Below are 24,151 nucleotides of genomic sequence, written 5' to 3'. Positions count from 1 at the left end.
GGAGTGGCTCCTCAGGAGGAGGTCTCCTCGAGAGTAAGGCTTGGGGCTAATTGGCCACTCCCTTAGCTTGTTTAAGAAAGGATGACGACTGAGGCAATTTGCAGGGAACAACTTTAGTTCATTCTCCTTCGTGGCTGGATTCTCTGCAAATTGCTTCTGGGCTTTCTGCCAACCTTAGTAAGATTGTGATTACTTTATCTTTGGATTTTTGTAGGCTATTAAGGAAGTTTCTTAACAGCCTTTTTTTGGAAAAGACTAAGTTATTTTAGTAAATTTAAGTTTTGTACAGACTTTGTGTGTGCTGTGTTCTTTGGGGTCCGTAGCTGGGGCAGAACAGATTCACTTTTAACAACTGCAGTGATTTTGCTGGGGGGAAAGGGGTCATAACATCAGGTAAAGTACACTTAAGAGTTGTCTTGCTTAGCAACGGGAATTCTGGCCTCAACTGTGGCTATAAATCAAGGACTACCTGTATGCAACAGTCAAATTTGAAGAGTTCGAATCTTTGGGTCTGCGAGTCATGGAAACCCTCTCTTTTGTTAGTAGAAAACCATTTCTGAAATATCTATGGAGGTTCTCAGTCATCCCAGGACATGGTTGTCCCAAAGGTGTTTTTTTTCAAGAGGCAACTGGACTTTCTGTTTTTTCTTTTGAAGACATTTTGCTTCTCATCCAAGAAGCTTCTTCGGCTCTGACTTCCAGTTCCCACCGTCCAGTCAGAGCCGAAGAAGCTTCTTGGATGAGAAGCGAAATGTCTTCAAAGAAAAAACCAGAAAGTGCAGTTGCCTCTTGAAAAAAAAGCACTTTTGGGACATTTCTGAAATACCTCCAATACTTCCCCCAGTTCCTCTTCTGCCTTTTCTCTGGAAAACCAGAGCAATCTGCAGGCCTGTAAGTCAGCCAAATCAATCTTTTGAAACTTTCTAAAATCAGAGCCCTGAATTTTTGGGGTGGGTGGGTAGGATGGGGGAATTGAGGGGGGGAGGAATAGAAACCCTCTCCCCAAATAATTTTGTAATTAAATTTAGATATCAAGCCTTAAGAAGATGAACCTGCGTACACCAGCTCCTTTTAATATTTCTCTACTTGAAAAATACGGCGGCCCTTGATTTCAAACACGAGATTTGGGTGCCATTTTGCTTCCCATAAACTAGAATTCCCTTCTCTTCCAAGCGGAATTTCCTCATCTAGTTCTTATAGGTTCTCCAGGAACTAAAAAGCCAACCAGTTGGATCCCAGATCTCCAAACAGAAATGGAAGCCCTCCTTTACAGTATTCATTCCATTCCAGACCTGGCAGATTCTCTCTTTCTGGAAAAAGAAAAAGATTCCCTCAGCCCTGCAGTGCAGATGCGAAGTGGATTCTGAACAGAAGGCATGACCATGTATTTACCCCTCTGATCACCTTCTCTGGGCATCGCACCATCAGCACCTCCCCAAACTACCCATATTTTGGTCTGGGTAGATTGGTAGTCACACACAGACACACATCTGCCAGTTTGTTGTATCATCAGTGTTCGGAAAGGAAACCCTTTGTTAGTGCATAATTGCTGAAAATGCGCCCCTCCCGGAGAAGAGATGGAACTGCCGGCGAAATACCTAAGAACCGACGTCTCCCTCAGAAAAGAAAGATCCTACTGAGAATCCACAGAGATCTGAAGGAGATCTCAGGAATTCCCTTCTGTGTGGATTCGCTGATGACTAATAAGGTTTGAGCTCTGAGTAAAGCTTTTCCCACAGTCCAGACACCGGTACGGCTTCTCTCCGGTGTGAGTTCGTTCGTGCGCCACTAGGCTGGAACTGCCCCGGAAACTTTTCCCGCAGACAGAACACTGGAACGGTTTCTCCCCGGTATGGATTCTCTGGTGAGTAATGAGGTGGGATTTATAACTGAAGCTTCTCTCGCACACCACGCACTGGAATGGCTTTTCCCCCGTGTGAATCCTCCGGTGTGCGCTGAGGCGCGAGCTGACACTAAAGCTTTTCCCACACTCCCCGCACTGGTACGGTTTTTCGCCTGTGTGGATTCTCTCGTGGCTCACGACCTCGGAGCTACGGAGAAAACTCTTCCCGCAAAAGGAGCAGCGAAAGGGTTTCTCTCCCGTGTGCGCCCTCTCGTGGGCCAAAAGATCGGAGCTCTCGCTGAACGTTTTCCCGCAGTCCAAGCAGACAAAAGGTCTTTCTCCAGTGTGGCTCCTTTGGTGCTTCCGGAGCCGAGAGCTGACGCTGAAGGTCTTCCCGCACTCGGCGCACTCGTATGGCTTTTCCCCCGTGTGGATTCTCTGGTGGCTGTTGAGGTACGAGCTCTGGCTGAAGCTTTTCCCGCACTCCAAGCACTTGTAAGGTTTTTCTCCCGTGTGGATCCGGTGATGGGTAATGAGGTTGGAAATGTCACTGAAGCTTTTCTCGCACACCGAGCACTGGTACGGCTTATCTCCCGTGTGGATTCGCTGGTGGCTCACGAGACCGGAATTGCGGCGGAAACTTTTGCTGCAGTACAGACATTTGTAGGGTTTCTCTCCCGTGTGGGTCCGCTCGTGAGCGATCAGCCCGGACTTCACGCTGAAACTCTTTGCACAATGGGAACACTTGTAGGGCTTCTCGCCCGTGTGGGTTCTCCGGTGGGCGATGAGACTGGAGCTGACACTGAAGCTTCGTCCGCACTCCGAGCACGTGTAAGGTTTCTCGCCCGTGTGGGTTCTCTCGTGGACAATCAGGCGCGAACGAAGACTGAAACACTTTCCGCACACCGAGCATTTGTGGACTTTTTCCCCTGCGTGATCGGAACCCTGGCTAAAAGTTTCTTTGCATATAATGATCTTGACAGCTGGTTCATCATCGGCGTTTTTCTTTTCTGCTGGGGCGACGCCGAGATTTTTGTAACCCTCTACCAAAGAAATGGAGTTTTGAACCCTCTTCCTTGAAAGTTTTCTCAAGACAGCATGTTCTGGTTTCTGCTGACTTTCAGAGAGGGCTCCTTGCTCATCTGAAACGGGAATGGAGTCTGGGGTGCCTCCCTCAGATGCCTCAGGCAGCAGCTCAGGTTCTCTCCTTGCCAGCTGGGGAAGCCCGGCATCGTTTTTACTTGTGCGGAGATCACCTAAAAGAAACCCCAATAAATTTCGACCAACATTAGTATAAAATTGTTCTAGTTTGTCCTTTGAAATCAAAAGAGCAAATGAAGAAATAGCAATAGCACTTACATTTAGACCTCACAGTGTTTTATAGCAGGGGTCCCCAACCTTTCGGACCTCAGGGACCACTAAATTCATAATTTTAAATCCCGTGGACCACTAATACGATCTGCCCAATGACCACCTGGGTGGGCATGGCTAGGTGGACATGTGACTGGGTGGGCGTGGCCGACTCGATGGACGACTCGATGTCACTCACATCAAGGGGCGCTTCATCAGTCTCTACTCACCCCTCCCCTGCAGCTACTCCTCGCCTCCCCGCCCGGGCTCCTTAGGGCCCCAACAGGAAGGAGTTGTTGGAGCTAAGCAGCCACCACGAGAAAGAGTTGACAAAACAGCTCAGTTCAAATTGGATCTGACTGAGAAGGAAGCTCAGTAGAAGCACCTCACTGAGGACTACGAGCATAGGTTTTCCAAGCAGAGGGAAGACCTGCGGGAGTGCAAGGCCAGGTACTGGTGCTTGGAGGCTCAGCGGGCTGAGATGGTCAGCCAGTTTCAGGCCATGATGCAGTCCCACTGGAATGAGGCCCTCTGGCTCCTTGCCACCAGCGGTACTTCCCTCCAGCCTTTGCCCAAAGCCCCACACCAGGAGGCTGAAGCAGACTCCAAGTTGGAATTTCTGCCCCCTCTGACCTGCACAAAAAGACCCCAAAGGGGGAGACTCTGCAGTAACAGAAACATTCATTGCACGTATCCATCCCAGGGGTCCGTCAGCGTCCCAGCACTGACATATAATAAAGGGAGGAAAAGCCTGAACTTTTGCCTACTAAATCCCTTTGAAGATTCTGTCTCCTTGGAGATGTGAGAAGGGGAAGACATTCCTGTGATCTGACGAAGAAGGGATCAAGAAAGTGACTTGGAAGATAGCCAATGAGAAGCAGAGAATTGGGGATCGGAAAGGGAGGGATTGGGGGGCAAAGGTCAGTACTGACCGCGAAAGAGCCAGGATCAGATTGCTGTGCTTGAATAAAGAGAAAATTTCCTTAAAGATCGGCAGTTTGGAAATTCATTTATTTTGAGATAGCATCGAAACCTGACAGGGTAATAGTTTGAGGACCCCTGATTTTAGTGCAATATAAAAAAATGCAAATAATTTTTCTGCGGACCACCAAAATTTTCTTGCAGACCACCAGTTGCCAGAAGGTTCCGAGATGAAGCGATGCACTTCAGGGAACTTTGAATGTCACACGAGTTGTGCCTCACCTAAAGATGAGTCCTCCAGAGGCTGCTCCTGTTTAACTTCCAAACACAGTTGACTCTGCTCAGCGTCTGACAAGGTTTGGTCGCTGGCCTTTGGGGAGCTCGCCCCCGTCTCCTCAAATAACTCAGGCACCTGGAAAAACAGGAAAAATCCTGTTCAAGGATGAGAACAGTGCTGACTGGAAGAGTTCCATAATTGTGATCGATGATGTTTCCCCCCCCCCCCAATTTATAAATAATCTAGAGCAGTATTTCTCCAACTTGGCAACTTTTAAGATAGGCGGACTTCAACTCCCAGAATTCCTCAGCCAACAGGCTGGCTGAGGAATTCTGGAAGTTGAAGTCCATGCCTTAATATTGTCAAACTTAAGAAACACCAATCTCGAGAAATAAGTAGTCCTTGACATATAACTACAACCGGGACCAGAAATGTATTGTTAAGTTATACAGTTGTTAAGTGAGGCAACCTGTGACTGTGCCCAATTTTATGACCTTCTTACCACAATCGTTAAGCGAATCACCATGGCTGATAAGCAAGACACCAGGTGATTATGTTTTTACATCCTTTCCAATTGCTGGCTTCCCCGCTGACTTTGTTGGAAATCGGCTGGGAGGGTCCCAAATGGGGATCACATGACCATGGGAGGCTGCAGATTTTTTAAATGCCAGCCGGTTGCCAAGTGCCCGAATCACAGTCGTATGGCCATGGGGACACTGTGATGATCGTTAAGTGCATGGGTAAGGTAAGTCACTTTTTTAGTGTTGTTGTAACTTTGAATGGCTGTTAAATGAACGGTCATAAGTCGAGGACTGCCTGTACCCAGCAGGAGGTTAGATAAACAGAGGACAATTCTATGTACCTTGGATTCCCTCTTCAGGATTACGTAACAATTAGTTTCACCTTAATTTTTTTCCCTCTCAGTTATTATAAGGTAAAGGTTCCCCTCGCACATATGTGCTAGTCGTTCCTGACTCTAGGGGGCAGTGCTCATCTCCGTTTCAAAGCCAAACAGCCAGTGCTGTCCGAAGACGTCTCCGTGGTCATGTGGCCGGCATGACTAAACGCCAAAGGCGCATGGAACGCTGTTACTTTCCCACCAAAGGTGGTATCTATTTTTTCTACTTGCATTTTTTACGTGCTTTCGAACTGCTAGGTTGGCAGGAGCTGGGACTAGTAACGGGAGCTCATCCCGTTATGCGGCGCTAGGGATTCGAACCGCTGAACTGCTGACCTTTCTATCGACTGTACCCCCGGTACAGTTCTTTCCTTGCGTGTCATACCATTTACATTATAAACAACTATCATTCAACAGAATTACCGTGTTTCTCAAAAAATAAAACCGAGTCTTATTTTCTTTTAGACTTGAAAAAAAGCACTTGGGCTTATTTTCGAGGCGGTCTTACTTTTTTTGAGGTGCAGCAGGCCAGACTTGGGTGAATTGGGACACGATGCCGCCTCCATTCCGAACCTTCAGCGTTCGGAATGGAGGCTTTTTGGCTTGCGGGAGGAAAATGTGGAGGGGGATTTTCCTGCCTGCCATCCCTCCCCTCAGTCTGTGCTGAGCTTGAGGAATGGATGACAGGCAGGAAAATCCCCCTCCCCATTTTCCTCCCGCGAGCCAAAAAGCCTCCTGCGAGCCTCCCCAAAAGAGGGGAAAAGCAAAGCTACTGGTTGCAGAGCTACCGGCTTCGGGGAAACGGCCCGACAAGCAGAAGCGCTGCGCCCAGAAGGAGAAGGGCAAAAGCAGTATTTGCGCTGCCCCAAGAGGCCAGTGGGCTACAGCTGCAGCTGAACAATTGTCCCTTCCTGTGCCCATGCCGCCATGCTGGCCATGCCCATCCCCCCGGGCTTATTTTCAGGATAGGGGTAATATTAGGCCTACCCCCCAAAAATTAGGGTTGGGCTTATTATTGGAGTGGGTCGTGTTTTTGGAGAAACACAGTACCAATCTTGTTTTTATTGACTAAAGATCCAGATAAACATGCTTGAACAATTGTTAAAAACTTCAGCATGCAAAGGTAAGGTTGATCAGTTCAATTTCAATCTATGTGGGGGGGGGAAAAACAGATCTGATTCAATACCCCCTTTAAGGAGGAATCCTACCCCAAATTGTTTCAACCTTCAAATCAGGGCTGAAATGCTCCCGGTTCGGACCGGATCACCCGATCCGGTAGCGATGGAGGCGGGTGGTTCGGAGAACCGATAGCAAAAATCCCTGCCCCCCCCAAATGCCCAGCTGAGCCGCACGATCATCAGAGGCTTTTTTTTTTTTTACTTTTAAAAGCATTTTTTCTACAACCTCTTTGGCCGAAAAAATGCTTTTAAAAAAAAAAAGCCTCTGATGATCGCGCGGCTCAGCTGGAATCGTCAAAGATCCCAGCGGAGTTGCCTGATCGTCAGAGGCTTTTTTTTCTTTTAAATGCCTCTGACGATCCAACCTGAGTTGCCTGATCAGCATTTAAAGAATATTGATCAGGCATTTAAAAGAAAAAAAGCCTCTGCCAATCAGGCAACTCCGCTGGGATCGTCAGAGCCTTTTGAAAGCATTTTTTACAACCTCTTCGCCGAAGAGGTTGTAGAAAAAATGTTTTAAAAGTAAAAAAAAAAAAAAATGGCCACGCCCATCCAGTCACATTACACCCCCCCACCAAGCCACGCCCACAGAACCGGCAGTAACAAATTTTAGATTTCACCACTGCTTCAAATGTTTTACGCTTGGAACGCTTTGCAGAAGCTTAATCCTGCAAAACCAATCAATTCTCCTGAAAAATCTATTACCTGCTGAGTCGGCCTCTCAACTTCTTGTCGGCTCAAGAGGAAGTCTTCAGCGAGAGTCACTGCCTGGGCACAAGTCTCAGGGCAGCCATCTTTGACCCAGCCCTGGATCTCTGTGGGCAGGATGGCCAAGAACTGCTCCAGGATCAGCAGTTCCAAGATCTGCTCCTTGGTGTGCCTCTCTGGCTTCAGCCACCGGTGGCACAGGAACCAGAGACGGCTGCAGGCTTCCCGGGGACCGTCAACCTCTCGGTATAAGAACCGTCGGAAATGCTGCCGTTGGACTTCGGTGCTGATCGCGTCCACCCGCAAGATGGCTGCCTTCACCTTCCCGTAGTCTCCAATCTCCTTGTCCTCAAATGCTTCTCCTTCGTCTTTGAGGCCTGGGATGAGCTGGGACATCCATTTTCCTGGGTGAGTGTTGACTGCCTTTTCGAAGGAGGTCAGAAATAAATCGTCCCAGCGTTGGGAAGCCAGGAATGCAGCATGCCCGGGTTGAGATGGAGACCTTTCCTCCATCCCTGGGACATCTTTCCCATGAGATGTTTTCTCTTCGTTTTTCATCAGGCCGACATGGTTGCTCATCCCAGTTCCTTCAGAAACATCTCCAGGACTTGCCACACTCTGTCCTTCTGCTTTCTCCTCCTGTTGTTCCACTGGAAGATAATCCTGTTGATCTCGGGGGCTCATCAAGTCTTCCTCTTCCTCCTTGGAGGCCATATCAACTCCTCCAGGCCAGAGTGGCTTTGGTCCAGCTCGGTTTCTTCCCTTCCCTTTCAATTCTTTGTGTCTACTGGCTTTGGGTCCCAATTTGGTTGAGGTGACAAAAGTCCACCCTTGGTCGGCTTGAAGCCACTCAAGAAATCTGCCTGCCACAAGGACATAAATGTCATTACGTTGGGTTATTTAAAAGAGCTGCTGAGATAGAAGAACTATTACTGCCTTCTCCAACCAGGATACCCCCTAGACTTCATTTCCCAGAATTCTCCAGGCAGCATGGCTATTGCAGAGAATTCTGGGAGCATAGATCTTGGTCTATCTCAGCCGTGGCCATGCTGACTGGACACTGACAATGGATCCCAGAGTTCTCCAGTCAGGGCTGAGAATTCTGGGAGTACATAATTAAGAATTCAAAGAGCAGAGAGGAGTTAGAAACCAAAAGCCAAGAGGAGCAACAGACAGAGGAAAAAGAATCAGAGCAAGAAGTGAGAGAGAGAATAAACCCAGAGAACCAGGAGACTCTGGATTTCGATTCCCAGAATTCTTGTCAGTGTGGCCGTTGCTAAGAATTTGGGGCTACAGATTTCTCTAGGCGAATGTTATTCAAGTGTGGCAAGTTGAAGAGATGTGAACAATAGCCCTGAGGAACTCTGGGAGTTGAAGTCCATACATCCCTCAGTTGCCAATCTTGAAAAACATTGCTCTAAACTGGGAGCAGAAACAGCACTGTGCTCTTACTGGTCCCTCTTTAAAGCAGCTGCATCTGTTCCTGAGTTTGCACAGTGGCCCTTAGAGAAAAATCATATTTGACTTAAAAAGGCATCAGTAACGCCCCCACACCTCATTCACCTTGATGTACCTGTTAACACCTGCTCAACTGAAATGATACTTAATACCATAAAACTATAGGTTTTACCAGGGGTAATTTTTTACTACCGGTTCTGTGGGCGTGGCTTGTTTTGTGGGCGTGGTTTGATGGTCATGTGACAATTCTTTAGGATTTAGCAGAGGTACTGGTCTACCAGGCTTTTAACTGCTTGCAGAGCTGTACCGGTCTACCCATTTGTTCTTGGAGCGTTCTGGTCGACCCATTTGTTCTTGGAGACACCGGTCTACCCATTTGTTTTTGGAGGCACCGGTCTACCTATTTGTTTTTCGAGCGCACTGGTCTACCACCACACTGCCTTTTAACACTGATCAGCTGTAGGGCGGCCCTTTGAAGCCCCACGGCAAGAGTTTAAACAGTTTTTTTCCTTCTAGCCAATCAGCTGGGACTCGGGAGGCAGCAAATAGATTGGGGGTGGGGCCAAATAAAAAGTAAGAATAATGCGGGGGGGGGCGGGAGGGCCCAGCTCCCGAACAAAGAGAACCGGTTCGGTGACGTCATATCGTCACCGCTACCGGCTCGGCAGAACCGGGCCGAACCGGGAGGAACCCACCACTGGATTTTACTGAGCTAAAAATATATAAGCATGTCAAAATTATGTCCTTGTCCAAGTGTTGTAGTTTAGTCCCACCTACCTGGAGTAGAAACCCATTGACGTCAATGACTTTTACTCCCAGGAAGGAAGGAAGGAAGGAAGGGTATGATATTCCTCAGGTGTGCTTGAGCCCTGTGTCCAGCTGTAACTCTGTGCCTCCAGCAGAGAATCACCTATAGAGGAAAAGATAAAAACAAAAGAGGTGGGAAAAAGTTACAGACACACTCTTTGTAACAAAATCATGGGAATTTACTGAAAAGGGAGAGGACATTTTCAGGATGCCACATTCCAAACCAAGCCACGTTTCTGGACAGACTTCTGCTTGTTTGTTGGACTGACAAAACAGTATGACCAAAGCCTCTCTTGACTTGCGCTTCATCATTTGGCTGGTGCTCCATCACTGGAAGTTTTTTAAGAAGAGACTGGACAGCCGCCTGTCTGAAATGGTATAGGACAGTGGTGAAATCCAAATTTTTTTTACTACCGGTTTTGTGGGCGTGGCTTGGTGGGTGTGGTGTGGCTTGGTAGGTGTGGCAGGGGAAAGATACCGCAAAATCTCCATTCCCACCCCACTCCAGGGGAAGGAAGGATATATATATATCTATTAGATTTATATTATATTATATTATATTATATTATATTATATTATATTATATTATATTATATTATATTATATTATATTATATTATATTATATTATATTATATTATATTATATTATATTATATTATAATATTATATTATATTATATTATATTATATTATTATATATATTATATATTATATTAGATTTATATGCCGCCCTTCTCCGGAGACTCAGGGCGGCTTACAACACATTAAGCAATAGCCTTCATACTTTTGTATATTTTATACAAAGTCAGTTTATTGCCCCCACAAACTGGGTCTTCAATTTACCTACCTTAGAAAGGATGGAAGGCTGAGTCAACCTTGAGCCTGGGGAGATTCAAACTTGCAGACAGCTGAATGTTAATAACAGGCTTTTAGTCTGTTGAGCTATCCAGGCTATTTTGCTATTGCAAAATCCCCATTCCCTTCCCACTCCATGGGAAGGATATTGCAAAATCCCCATTCCCTCCCCACTCCTGGGGGAGGAATATTGCAAAATTTCCATTCTCCACCCCACTCCATGGGGAAGGATATTGCAAAATCCCCATTCCCTCCCCACTCCATGGGAAGGATACTGCAAAATCCCCATTCCCTCCCCACTCCTGGGGGAAAGAATATTGCAAAATCTCCATTCCCTCCCCACTCTGGGAGCCAGCCAGAGATGGTATTTGCTGGTTCTCCAAACTACTTAAAATTTCCGCTACCGGTTCTTCAGAACCTGTCAGAACCTGCTGGATTTCACCCCTGGTATAGATGTCCTGCTTGAGCAAGGGGGTTAGACTAGAAGATCTCCAAGGTCCCTTCCACCTATTCTGATTGATTGATTGATTGATTGAGCGACTCGCATAGAATCTGTGTCCCCCCCCCATTGGTAGAATGCCAAACAGAAAGAATGGATGGGGAGACAGACAGATGGAAGCCACACTTCGTGCAAGCGGGGCTGCAAAGCAAAGAAGCGGGAAAGATTCACTGCCCGATCCATCGCGAGGAATCCCGATCGGGATCCCGCCAAGAGATCAAGCGGGCTGGCTTGCACCGACCGAGGATGTACTTTTTGCACGCCTTGCATCCCTTCCCTCCCAAAACTCACCTCTGCAGCAGGACCGGACCCGGGTCTTACCCGGGACAGGCGAGTAAAAGCAAAGCCCGGGATTGCAACCCACCAACCTGGATTTTCTCTCTCTCTTTTTTTTCCTCCCACCCTCCCCCCTCCCTTTGCAACTCGCCCCTTTCTCCTCCCCCCCCCCACACCTCCAGCAACAGGAAGGAACTGGGCGGTCCCTGAACCGCCGCGCAAGTTTCTTCCCGGCCCTTCTGGCCGGCGACAAACTCGATGGTTTTAACCCTTCGCGGGCAAGGGGAGAAAAGGGGAAGAAGAACCTTTTGAATGCAGGGGTGGGCAACTGTGGCCCTTTTACAACCTGTGGACTTCAACTCCCAGAATTCCTGAGCCAACTTGGCTGGCTCAGGAGGCAACAGGACTTTCCTGTTTTTTTTTCTTTGAAGATCTTTCGCTTCTCATCCAAGAAGCTTCTTCAGCTCTGACAGGATAGTGGGGAAATGGAAGGATTTATATTCCTTTGCAGACATCTGGATATTTGCATCCTTTTAGAGCAGGGGTCTCCAAACTTGGGCAATTTTAAGACTTGTGGACTTCAACTCCCAGAATTCCTCAGCCAGCTTGGCTGGCTCAGGAATTCTGGGAGTTGAAGTCCACAGGTTGTAAAAGGGCCACAGTTGCTCACCCCTGCTTTGAATGGGTTCTTTGAAACGTCTTGAAAGAAAGAAAGAAAGAAAGAAAAAACAGGAAAGTCCAGTTGCCTCGGGGGGGGGGGGGGGGGAAAGGCCCCTTTGGGACAACCATGACCTGGAGGACTGAGAATCTCTACAGACCTTTAGCTATTGCAATTTGGGATGGACATCCTTTGAATGGTGTGGGAGTATAAACGGATTTCCAGAGGAAAAAAGGGCAGACTACAGAAACAGTAACAGAGTTGGAAGGGAACTTGGAGGTCATCTAATCCAACCCCCTGCTCACACACTAGGGATTCGAACCGCCAACCTTTCTGATCGACAAGCTCAGTGTCATAGCCACTGAGTCACCTAGTCAGGCTCATCTACCTCCAAGTACTTCAACAACCCTCTAAAATAGGGGTCTCCAAACTTGGCAACTTTAAGACTTGTGGACTTCAACTCCCAGAATTCCTCAGCCAACTTGGAGACCCCTGCTCTAAAAGGATGCAAATATCCAGATGTCTGCAAAGGAATATAAATCCTTCCATTTCCCCACTATTCTGTCAGAGCTGAAGAAGCTTCTTGGATGAGAAGCGAAAGATCTTCAAAGAAAAAAACAGGAAAGTCCTGTTGCCTCTTGGAAAAAAAAAACACTTTTGGGATAACCATGGCCTGAATGACTGAGAATCTCTATATAGAATTCAATGGGTGTGGGTCAGTGGTGGGTTGCTACCGGTTCGCACGAACCGGTAGCAGCAGCGGGAGGCTCCGCCCACCCTGCCGGATGTCATCAAACACCATCTGTGCATGCGCGAGCGACCAGTAGCAAAGGTAAGTGAAACCCATCTCTGGTGTGGGTTTACAGGACCCTGGCTCTAAAAGCAAGGGCTTGGGGTTTAATGTGTTGTGAGGACACGGATGTGATCTTTCCCTCTTGATTCTCTTCCATGCACACACCGGGCAGTCGCTTTGTATGGTAACGACAAAAACAACCGAGTTGGGAGGGACCTTGGAGGTCTTCTAGTCCAACCCCCTTCTCATTTTTCTATTACTTAAATATGTTTTCAAGACAAAGAGTTCCATGAGCCTTTTCCGGCTTCCATATATGGTTACATTAAAAATACATTTCACTTACATTACACTTTACTAATTATCAAACCATTACATGCTACTTAATACAATTATTTTGGCTATACATTTTCACTACTTCATGATTAAACCATTATACCTTAACTAACCCATCACTTTATGTTTTACTACTGTTCCTTAAAAGCTGTAATGTGTAAATGCAGAAATTATGACTATACTTTTAAACAATAAATAACCTTTTCCATCCCCTGTATCCGTCCAGATGTTCACATTTGATTCTGTTAAGAAGATGTATAGAATCAGAGAGTTGGACACAGGGCCATAGGTCAAGTGATTATGGGGACATCCATGAACTAATTGCTTAGTTCTATTCACCAAACTCCACTCTTAACTTTTCAGCTGGATGACAGTTGAGCCTCATCAGAAGATATATTTGACTAATAAGGCGGTCCAGCTGCTTTTAGCTAGCACGTATCTTTAAGTGAATAGATGAGCTCATTCAAAGGTTGCTTAGAGTTCATAGGATTTGATCTGACTTTATATACCTGACTTGGAATGATTATTTCTTTTATTCACCTTTTATTTTCTCTTATTTATCCTGATTCCATCTCATCTGGGCCCACCGGCAGTAGGGAAACAGGCTGTTTTCTACCTCCGGAGGGCCTGGTGGGGAAAAAGCCCATTTTTTGCTCTCCTCAGGCTCTCAGAGTCTTTCTAGGAGGCTGGGGAGGGTGAAAACAGCTCCCCCCATCACGGGAGGCCGGAAACAGCCCAAACTGTTGTAAATCAAGGACTAGCCGTATATTCTTTAACTTGTTCTTTGTCCATTTCAAATCTGAGAAAAAGCTGAGACATTTTAGCAATTTCATGTTCATTATTTGCACATATAGTAGTTCAGTTTCAAATTCTGTCTCATAGTATGCTGTTTAATTCTAAATGTCCTTTTGTCTACTTTAAATCTTTCTCATCTTCACCTTGTATTATCCAACTACTTCTTCGAAAAATTCTTAATACATTAACCATTGCTCTTTGTCTGCTCTTTCTTTGCCATCAAATGCTTCTTGTGCCAAGACCCACAAAGGCATTTTTTTCAGGCCCGACGTGTGTTTCTATCTATTCCACATTTATTTGATATTTATTTGTTTGTTAAAACTTATTTGCTGCCAATCTCACCACAGGGCTAGGCAGCTTACAATAAAAGAAACAAAAATGAAAGGTGTGTAAACAGAAAAATAAAATAATAAAATAACCAATGACAAACGTTCGAAAAGTGCTTTGTCAAAAACTGGATTTTGTTTCCTTGAAGACGTTTTGCTTCTTATCCAAGAAGGTTCTTCAGCTCTGACCAAATGTTGGAGGATGGAAGGATTTATATTTCTTGCAGTCGTCTGGTTGTCAATATTTATATTTCTGAGGTCATCTCTTCCTGAGGCCACAGTTTCACTGTGCCCTCAGAGTCACCTGAATAACCTAAGACATTTCTCCTAAAGTTCATCTAAAACAGGGGTCAGCAACCTTAAACACTCGAAGAGCCACAAAGGTCCTAATCGGAAGCCCCCATTCAATTCTGGAGCCGACCCGAAGTCCGGTTCCATCATAGTCCTCCTAGCACAGTGTTCTTTTTCCTCTGCTGACCAGAAGTCCAGTTCCCCCATCAAAGAGTCTCCTCCTAGCACGGCATCCTTTTTCTTCTACCTATCCTAACCAAAAGCCCTAATAATTGTGGAGCCAACCAGCAACAGGGAGCCGCAGCAGTGGGATGAAAGAGCCACATGCGGCTCCAGAGCCACGGGTTGCTGACCCGATCTAAAATCTAGCCCTTTCAATTCAGCCCCAGAAGACAGATGTGTCCAGCAAGGGAGTATGGAGTCAAAAGAGTTAAGATGGCGGCTGTTTTAAAGGGCATCACATACACAAAAAGCAGCAGGACTTTGACTGCATAGTACTGCGATGGCGAACCTATGGCATAAGTGGCACACAGAGCCCTCTCTGCGGGTACGCACGCTGTCGCCAGCTGCACTTCCGGATTCTGTCGCACACATGCGCGCTGGCGAGCTGGTCTTTGCGCATGCGCGCGATGGAATCTGGAAGGGCAGCTGGTCATGGCGCACATGCACATGCGGCCAGCTGCTGTCTTCCAGTTCCATCACGCACATGCGCGAAGACCAGCTGGCTGGCGCATATGCGTGTGATAGAACCTGGAAGAGCAGCTGGCTGCTACACGCATGCGCACCAGCCAGCTGCTCTCTTCCAGGTTTTGGTGCTTTGGTATGTGTGCACTAGTGTGCAGGTGCGCACACAGAGATACTCCTGTTTCGGCACTCGGTGCTGAAAAGGTTAACCATTACTGGCATAGTATGTTACAATCTAGCTGCCTTCTTGACTTTTTTGAACTCCCAGTCCATGCCCTGAAAACAGTCCTCTTGGTTATTTTGAACAATACATTTATTAAGGATTATATTCACAGATCAAACTAAAAAATGGAATACAACTATGTATGAGTGTGTGGGAATATACTGTGATGCGTACATATGAAAAAGACAATGTGAAAAAAGAAAAGTAAATCCCTCCAAAAAAGATAGTAGGAAAAAGAAACTTTCCTTCTTCATCCTCAGCCAGCATATTCAACATCAATACTTTATCCCTAAATAATCAACCAGAGGCATTTCATTCCACCCTCATCCCATTTTCTCATCTCCAAATCTGAAGTTCTCCTTATTGATGAACAAAGATCTAATAAAAAACAACAAATATACCTGGGTGCCTTGAGTTATGACTCAAGCAACTTATGACTGGAAATCCATTCCCACTTATAAGTCAAGGACTTCCTGTACTCTGCAGAACATTATTTTTATTCTTTACTCTCTCATAACTCTTTTTTGTGTAATCACTCTGGTAAGTTACTAATACGGCTTAGCGAGCAAAATATTCCCACTCCCCCAAATTTATCCACTTTTGATTGACTGTCTACTGTAGGATATTAAAGGTTAATTGACTAAGAAAAAAAATTTCCCCAAACCAAACAATTGTAGAATTTCCCTTCTGTCACTGTGAAGTTCCTGGTGAATGGTAAGGTGTGACTTTTGGGGAAAAAATGTTTCCCACATTGTTCACAACTAAAGAGATTTGTCCGAGGTGCATTGTTAGCTGTGATTTACAATGAACAGTATTCTCACACTCTGCACGCTTGTAAGGCCATTCTCCTGTGTGAATTCTGGAGGGCCTGCAAAATGCTGAAGGTTGGGCAAAACTGTCACTGCGTTATTTTATTTACCAGCTGAGCTCATTATTTCTGGACTATCTGACCCTCCGTAGCTTGCCAAGAATTGTTATCAGTAAGCTACGTGTTTCCGCATCCACCCACATTCCTTCACTTGCTCTTCACACCTCTCTTTCCTTTGTTCTCCTGCCAGCAAGGTCCGTCTTGGACCGGCAGGAAAATTATTTTCAAAAATGTAACAATTAACTTTTCTTAGTTAGTGAGGTGTTTTATTTTCTTTATAACAAATAAATGAGTTTTATTAGAAACCTTTTCTCGCGTTTCTTTTCAGATTATTGACAACTTGGATTAAGCCACGACCCATCTCCTCTAAACCAGGGTAATTAGTCCCAGAGCCAAACATGGGATTAATAAATGCCCTGACAACTGGTAGCAGATCGGATGGTCTGATTTATGGCTTTTTTCCTTGTTTTGTTACTTCTGATAAGAGCGCATAGGCAATTAGTTTTTAGCTACTGAGGTACGCTAATTATATTGCTGAGATGCCGAAACAGAAGAAGAAAAAAGGAAAAATGAAGCACAGAGCTTTATCCTCTTTGGAAGAAGAACAGGAGATAGTAACGCCCTCAAGATTCCAGCCTCTTGCTACGGCTACGCAATTGGAACAAGAAGGTGCCATGGGTGAAGAAGATCTGAAAATGCCTTCGGAAACACATCAAAGGACAGATATCAGAACAGCTGCTTTTGAAGATAATGAACTGCGACTGAGGTCGGTAGCTTCTTCTTCTCAATTTGCATGCTATGAATCTATTCTACCAGAGCCCACAGATTACGATGTGCATGGTGCCAGGCCAAGAAAGTTTCCACAAACGGCAAAGCTTTTTCACCCCCACGCAGAGAGAGAAGTAATTCATTACTCTTCTCAAAGCCCTGAGCTCACCCAGCGTGAGATGGCCATCAAATCCTGTCGTGAGCATGTAAAATATTATGAAAATGAACTGTCTCAATTTAAGAGAGATTTGTTTATGCTTGAGCATGATAAGGAAGAATCCCGTGACTTAAATTTTTTAAAAAGCGCCATATTGCCTTCTTCTCCAGAGCCAAAGACACTCCCCCTGGTGGATCCTGTGTCAGGCCAATTAAGGCAAAGAGCACTGCACACGTCACATGAAAGTCTCCCTGATCAAGTTACATATAAACATGCCACGTCTGCAAAGCTGCCCAAAGGTGCAGCACCATCTGCTGGCGAAAGTAATTTACTACAGGAAGCTGAAATGCCACAAGTGTTTCCACAGGCCCAAACTCAAACACCCCCTGGCGGTGATGGTGTCTTTTTAGATGGAACACAGCAAAGGCAAATGACTGCATCTCCAGCAGGTCATGCCAATATTGCAGCTCAAGCACAAATGGCAACTGGAATACAGCAGATTCCAGTGCATCAGCCACAGCAGCTACAAATGCCTGCATATGTGCCCCAGCCACAAGTGCAAATAGGGCCACCTCCTGGCCCGCCTCCAATGGCACAACCAAGACCATTTTTAGGTCCACAACAGGCACAGCAAATACCACAGGCATTTCTGCCAGCACAGCCAGCATACCAAGTGCAGGCTCCTTACCAGGCACTTTCTATCTCTCCACTAACTGGTGAGTCAAAACTAAAAATGTCAGGACACAATTACAAAGCCTGGGTCAGTGAGATTACACTATTGCTTCTTAGAGAAGGTAGTCACTGTATGGTATTTAACCCACCTGCTCAACCATGGGACTTTGCAATAAGAGATTTAGAGATAAGGGCTCGCACAACATTATTGATGTCCATGGATACTGAACTGCAGGTCACTTTTCCACCAAATACAACAGCCCGACAAATTTGGGCTGAATTGGAAAATTGCTACAGGCCTATCTCAATTGAATCTTCATGTTTACTCATGTCTGAACTCCACGGTTCGAGATTGAAACCTGGTGAACAAATTGGAGGACATTTGACCAAACTGAAAGGTCTGAGAACAGAATTGAGAGAAAGAGGCCATAACATTGAAGATATTCAAATGATCAGCATCATTATTAACTCTTTGAATTATGAATGGAAAGATGCTGTTACAAAAATTAACCAAGTCCCAATTGCTCAACGCACAGTGGACAATGTTTGTAGACTTTTAATTGAAGAAGAGGCATTCATGCTAGCTACTCCACACTTGAGAGGACCACCCGCATCAAGAGCTCCAGCTAGGCGCCCCTTCCGAGGAAGGACCTACGCTCCAAGGACGCCAAGATGCAACACCTGCAATCGTGTGGGACATGCCACCCGGGATTGTCCCCAACGAGTTCCAGCTCCCGTCACGTACCAGCCCAGAGGAACAGATTCCAGAGCCAGAGGCAGAGGCGGAAGACAAGGTCGTCGTGGTCCCCGGCATGATCCACAAACTCCACTTGCCACATTGGCTTTAACCAATGATCCACAACCTCAACCAGAGTACGACAGACGACTCCTGTGGACTTTGGACAGTGGTGCAGCATTGCATGTTACCTACAGAAAGGAACTTTTCACAGAGATGCACGAGCCTGAACCTGAGCTATGTGAACTTTATTCTTTTTCAAATCATTCTTGCCAGGTCAAAGGAAAAGGAACTGTTTATGTTGAAGAGCTCGATGCATTCATTCCTGATGTTTATTACATACCAACAGCAACCAGTAATTTGCTTAGTCAGTATCACTTGTCTAGAATGTTAAAGTTCCAGGTTCACCACCTTGAAAAAGCAAGTTACATAGTTAAAGATGGAGATATTGTTGCTGAAACCATATTAATTGGTGGTGTTTATTACTTAAAGCCAAAGCCTAAAACACAAACACAGGCAAGTATGCAAACTCCAAAAAGGGAGAGCACAGGCCCAGAGAGAGATGCTCCAGTGAGAGATCCTGTTGCTACCCCTAAGGCTCCTAAAGCCAACAAAAATAGAATTGGTAAACAGGTTGCTCAGAGCAAGCCTGAGGTTCCGCATAAAAATGTTAATGTTGAGAATTCACTAACTGGTAAACCTTTGCATTCCAGGTGTATCCATAAATGGCATAGAAGATTGGGGCATGCCAGTTTCCGTGTTCTTAGGAAGATGCCGGAGTTCGCAAAAGGTTTGGATCTAAAGGGGTGTAAGGTGTTTTTGGATTGTGCTGTATGCAAGAAGGCCAAATCCAAAGCAGCAGCCATTCCCAAACGCGCTACACGCCTGTCAACACGCATTTTTGATTTGGTTCACATTGACATAGTTGGTCCATTCCCGCCATCATTTGGTGGTAGAAAATATTTTCTAACAATTGTTGATAATTACTCTAGATATGGATATGTATATCCTATGAAAGAAAAATCAGAGACTTTTCAGATCTTTAAAGACTTTGCAACCCTTGTTTCTACCCAACACCAAGTTCGCATCGCCAGAATCCAGAGTGATCGTGGTGCCGAGTTCATGTCTCAGCGTTTCCAGGACTGGATGCGTAAGAATAGAATTATTCATCAGACTTCATCCCCTGACACACCGGTTCACAACGGAGAGGTACTGCAAACCATGATGCGTTGTCTCCTAGAAGACGCCAACCTCGATATGATATACTGGGGTGAAGCTATCAAGTATGCAAATTACATTGTCAACCATACTTGGAGCAGTGTAACAAATCAGACTCCTTTCTTCATGTTGTATGGCTACAAGCCTGATCTTAAAAACATTCATATTTTTGGTTCATATGCTATGGTGAACATTCCCTTAGCTCAAAGAAGAAAAGGAGGTCCAGCAGCAAAGAGACTGAGATTTATGGGTATTGATGATAACTCAAAGTGGAGCAAATTTATTGACTCTAAACATGTAATTGTGATTTCCCAATCTGCTAATTTTGAAGAAGATATTGACTGGTCCAGGATTCATTCCAATGATCCTGGAGTTTATTTTCCCAGAGATGATACTGCTGATGCCACGCAGATTGATGATCAAGATTCCACTGATTCTTCTCAACCCGATGTTCCGTCTTCGCAAGCCGCGGATGCTGACGCTAGCGACGAAAGTGAGGACGAGGACGAAGCAGAAGAAGACTGGACAGTTGTTCCGAGACGTTCCAAGAGGGCCACAAAAGGAATCCCTCCACAACGATATTCTTGGCAACTGACAAAAGCACCCTTGCCTTTGATTTGCAATGTCACACTTCCACCTGATAATTTCACACAAATCAAGCAGCTCCCTGATTCAGAGCAAGACAAATGGTATGATGCAATGCAGGTTGAAATGGACAGTCTAAAGAAACTTAAGGTATTTACACCTGCAAAACCTCCAGCAAACAAAAAGGTTATTGGCACTCGATGGGTCTACAGAATCAAAAAGAAACCAAATGGTGAGTCACTGTACAAAGCCAGACTTGTAGCTCAGGGTTTCGCTCAACGTTATCCTGAGGACTACACAAATACTTACTCACCGACAGTCAGAACTGAGAGTGTAAAAATTGCTTTAGCAACTGCAACTATCCTTGGTTTAGAAGTTTTCCAGTTTGATGTTGACACGGCTTATCTACATGCAGACCTAGACGAAGAGATCTATGTGAGAAGTCCTCCAGGATTCCGACAGCAAGAAGGGGATACCTGGTTCCTAAACAAAAGTCTCTATGGTCTGAAACAATCTGGTTTAATGTGGTATTTATGTCTTACTGACAAACTAAATTCAATGGGCTTTATTAAGTCCGAAACTGATGAGTGCGTGTTCACAAAAAGATCTAACAATGCATATGAGATAGTTCTTGTTTATGTTGATGATATTGTTTATATTGGTCCAAATAAGCAAATGAGTGAAATTTTTGCCAAAGCTTTGCAGAGATACTTCACATTGAAATCATTAGGTCATATTAGCACTTATTTAGGTGTTCAGATTGAAAAAACACAGAAGGGGTTTAGTCTTTCACAAGAAGATAAAATTGAACAAGTTTTGCATCATTGCAACATGAAAGATGCTAACACGACAAAGACACCCATGCAAACAGATTTTCACAACTTGACACAAGAAGAAAGTCCTGAGTTCGAGGATCAAACACTTTATCGTTCAGTCATTGGGTCACTGTTATACATTAGTAGTTGGACCAGACCCGACATTGCACTTAGTGTTAACCTCTTATCACGACACGTAGGTAAGGCAAAACAGTTTCATTGGACATGTATTAAGAAATTATTGAGATACCTAAAATACACTAAACACATGAAGTTATTGTTAGAACCAACACATACTGATTATGCAGAATTATGTTGTTATGCAGATTCTGATTGGGCAAGTGATAAGAAATCACGTAAAAGTACTTCAGGTTATATGATGTTCTTAAATGGATGTCCTGTTTATTGGCAAGTACGTAAACAGAATTTTGTTTCTTGTTCATCTACTGAAGCTGAATATGCTTGTGTTTCAGATGCATGTAATTCCCTAACTTGGTTTGATGCTTTAGTCACAGATATCTGGACACACCCGATCCGACTGATCACCGTGATGGAAGACAATGAATCGGTGGTTTATATTTCTGAATCTCATTTTACAGGTTCTAGGTCCAGACACATTGACATCCGTTATCAAAACATAAAACATTTAGTGAAAAAAGGTTTTGTCAAAATGCAATATGTATCTACACATGATCAAATTGCTGATATGCTCAACAAACCACTTCCAGCAGCTCAACACGAGTATCTGCGTGAGAAGATGTGCCTTATTTGATGATGAACTGATATTCGCTCAACTGGCAAAGAAGGGGAATGTCACTGCGTTATTTTATTTACCAGCTGAGCTCATTATTTCTGGACTATCTGACCCTCCGTAGCTTGCCAAGAATTGTTATCAGTAAGCTACGTGTTTCCGCATCCACCCACATTCCTTCACTTGCTCTTCACACCTCTCTTTCCTTTGTTCTCCTGCCAGCAAGGTCCGTCTTGGACCGGCAGGAAAATTATTTTCAAAAATGTAACAATTAACTTTTCTTAGTTAGTGAGGTGTTTTATTTTCTTTATAACAAATAAATGAGTTTTATTAGAAACCTTACTCGCGTTTCTTTTCAGATTATTGACAACTTGGATTAAGCCACGACCCATCTCCTCTAAACCAGGGTAATTAGTCCCAGAGTCAAACATGGGATTAATAAATGCCCTGACATTTATTACATTCCCACACTCCAGACATTTTATGGTCTTTCTCCAGTGTGGATTCACTGATGCATCAAAAGTCTATCTTTCTGAGAAAACATTTATCACACTCTGAGCATTTGTGAGGTTTCTCTTCTGTATGGATTCGGCTGTGACTTCGAAGGGAAGATGAATGAGCAAATGCTCTCCCACAGTCTAAACATTTGTAGTTTTTTTCCCCTGTGTGAATTTTCACATGACTTCTAAGGTCTGATATGGTACGATAAAATCTTCCACATTCGTTGCATTGATATGGCTTCTCCCCTGTGTGGGTTTTATGATGACTCCAAAGGTATTTCTTTCGAGCAAAACATTTTCCACATTCTACACATCTGTATGGCTTCTCCCCTGTGTGGAGCCTCTGATGGCTTCCAAGCTCACATTTTTGGTTAAAGCATTTCCCACACTCCCCACATTTGTAGGGTTTCTCCCCTGAATGGATTCTCTGATGAATTTGAAGCAGTCGTGGTGAAATAAAACTTTTCCTACACTCCCCACATTTATAGGATAACTCTCCTTTATGCCATTCCTGGTGTCTCTGAAGTTCATTAGAATACATAAATCGCTTCTCACATTCTGGGCATTCATAGGGTCTCTCTCCGGTGTGAATTCTCTGATGTCGCATGAGGCTTGATTTCCAGGTAAAACATTTCCCACATTCGAGGCACATTTCCTTAATCTCCCCTCTGTGTGTTTTCTCATGACTCCAAAGATATGTTCTCAGGGTGAAACATTTTCCACAATCAAAGCATTTGTAAGATTTTATTCCTGCATGAATCTTCGCATGGACCCAAAGATTTGAGTTCCGAGAAAAGCTCTTCCCACATTCCCAACACTTGTAAGGGTTGGGAATCCTCTGTGTGAATCCTCTCATGCTTTCTGAGAGTGTCTTTTTCACGGAAAAAATTCTCACATTCCAGACATTGATAAGGTTTCTCTCCAGTGTGGGTTTTCTGATGTCTAAGAAGTCCTGACTTTTGACTAAAGCATAAATCACATTCCTCACATTTATGGGGTTTTAGTCTGTGGGGGCTTCCGAGATCTTTAGCCTCTTCTCCCAAAAAATATTTTTCACCTTCATGATGTTGACTGGAAGCACTTCCCACATGGACCTTCCTGTCGGTCAAAAGGGGTGACCTGCGAGCAAAGGATTTTCTACATTCTGAGCATTCATGAGGTTTTTTGGGGTTTTTCAGACTGCTGTTTGTGTCTGACGGGGCATCCAAGACTTTCCCAGGCTCCATCCTTCCTGGTGACTGCTGTCTTGCGCTTATTTTCTACTCTCTGTTGATAGTTGGTTTGCAGGAAAATCTTTGGTGCGAATTGCTTTCCTGCTGGTGGAAGAGAAAAGAGGGAATAGTATTTCCTTTTGAGATTGATAGAGGGTCACAAAATTTTAGCTTTTGAAGGGTTGCCTGGTTTAGGCATTTATGGAAGGCAGCCTTCTGGCCATCAGCTTTTTCTGATATCTGATAACAAGACCAGCCTCAAAACTTCTATAAAACGTGTCCTTTGTAAAACATCCCACAACAAGGTGCTGCCAAATCACAACCTCTTCACGGAAAACAAGGAAGAGATTCTGCCCAACTTTTCAAAAAAAAAACAAAAGAATACATTAGCATAAGAACAAATAATATATATTCCTCCTTATTTGAAGTGATATTATTATGAAAAATAGATAAGTTGGGTTTCGATTGAAGGAAATAGGCGAGAAAAATATTTAATGTAACATTATTATTTATAAATAATAATGAAATATCTCCATAAAGAGTCAGAATATACTTAAAGGAATGTAATTTTATAGTTAAATCCACAACTGTGCACACAAGTAGCTTTAATTGCACATACAACAGCCTCACAGTAACTGAATTTGGGGTCACATGAAACGCAACTTGGTATCAATTTAAAATTTGCAATGAATTGATGA

At 44.6% G+C, this 24,151-nt stretch overlaps 1 protein-coding gene and 1 pseudogene across 2 annotated transcripts; both read right to left on the bottom strand.

The window, feature by feature from the left end:
- Positions 1-832: 832 nt before the first annotated feature.
- LOC139311832 (zinc finger and SCAN domain-containing protein 2-like) lies at positions 833-11,172 on the bottom strand. 2 transcript variants are annotated; one of them, XM_070936353.1, is made up of 5 exons: positions 11,085-11,172; positions 9,411-9,543; positions 7,173-8,038; positions 4,397-4,526; positions 833-3,099 (listed from the first exon to the last, which is right to left on the bottom strand). In XM_070936353.1, the coding sequence occupies exons 3-5, from the start codon at positions 7,887-7,889 to the stop codon at positions 1,667-1,669; spliced, it is 2,280 nt and encodes a 759-aa protein (XP_070792454.1). In that variant the 5' UTR covers positions 7,890-8,038; positions 9,411-9,543; positions 11,085-11,172; the 3' UTR covers positions 833-1,666. The 2 variants fall into 2 exon arrangements, with proteins under 2 accessions (XP_070792454.1, XP_070792453.1); XM_070936352.1 differs by having other exon boundaries at positions 7,173-8,034.
- Positions 9,443-23,468, bottom strand: LOC139310002 (zinc finger protein 665-like; annotated as a pseudogene).
- Between the last annotated feature and the right edge of the window lie 683 nt (positions 23,469-24,151).

The sequence above is a fragment of the Pituophis catenifer genome, unplaced genomic scaffold (genome assembly GCF_029215685.1).
Source record: "Pituophis catenifer annectens isolate HBS135680 unplaced genomic scaffold, rPitCat1.0.hap2 SCAF_2, whole genome shotgun sequence".
Taxonomy (NCBI): domain Eukaryota; kingdom Metazoa; phylum Chordata; class Lepidosauria; order Squamata; family Colubridae; genus Pituophis; species Pituophis catenifer.
Note: the sequence above shows the minus strand (reverse complement) of the source record. Positions and strands in the feature narration are given on the sequence as shown.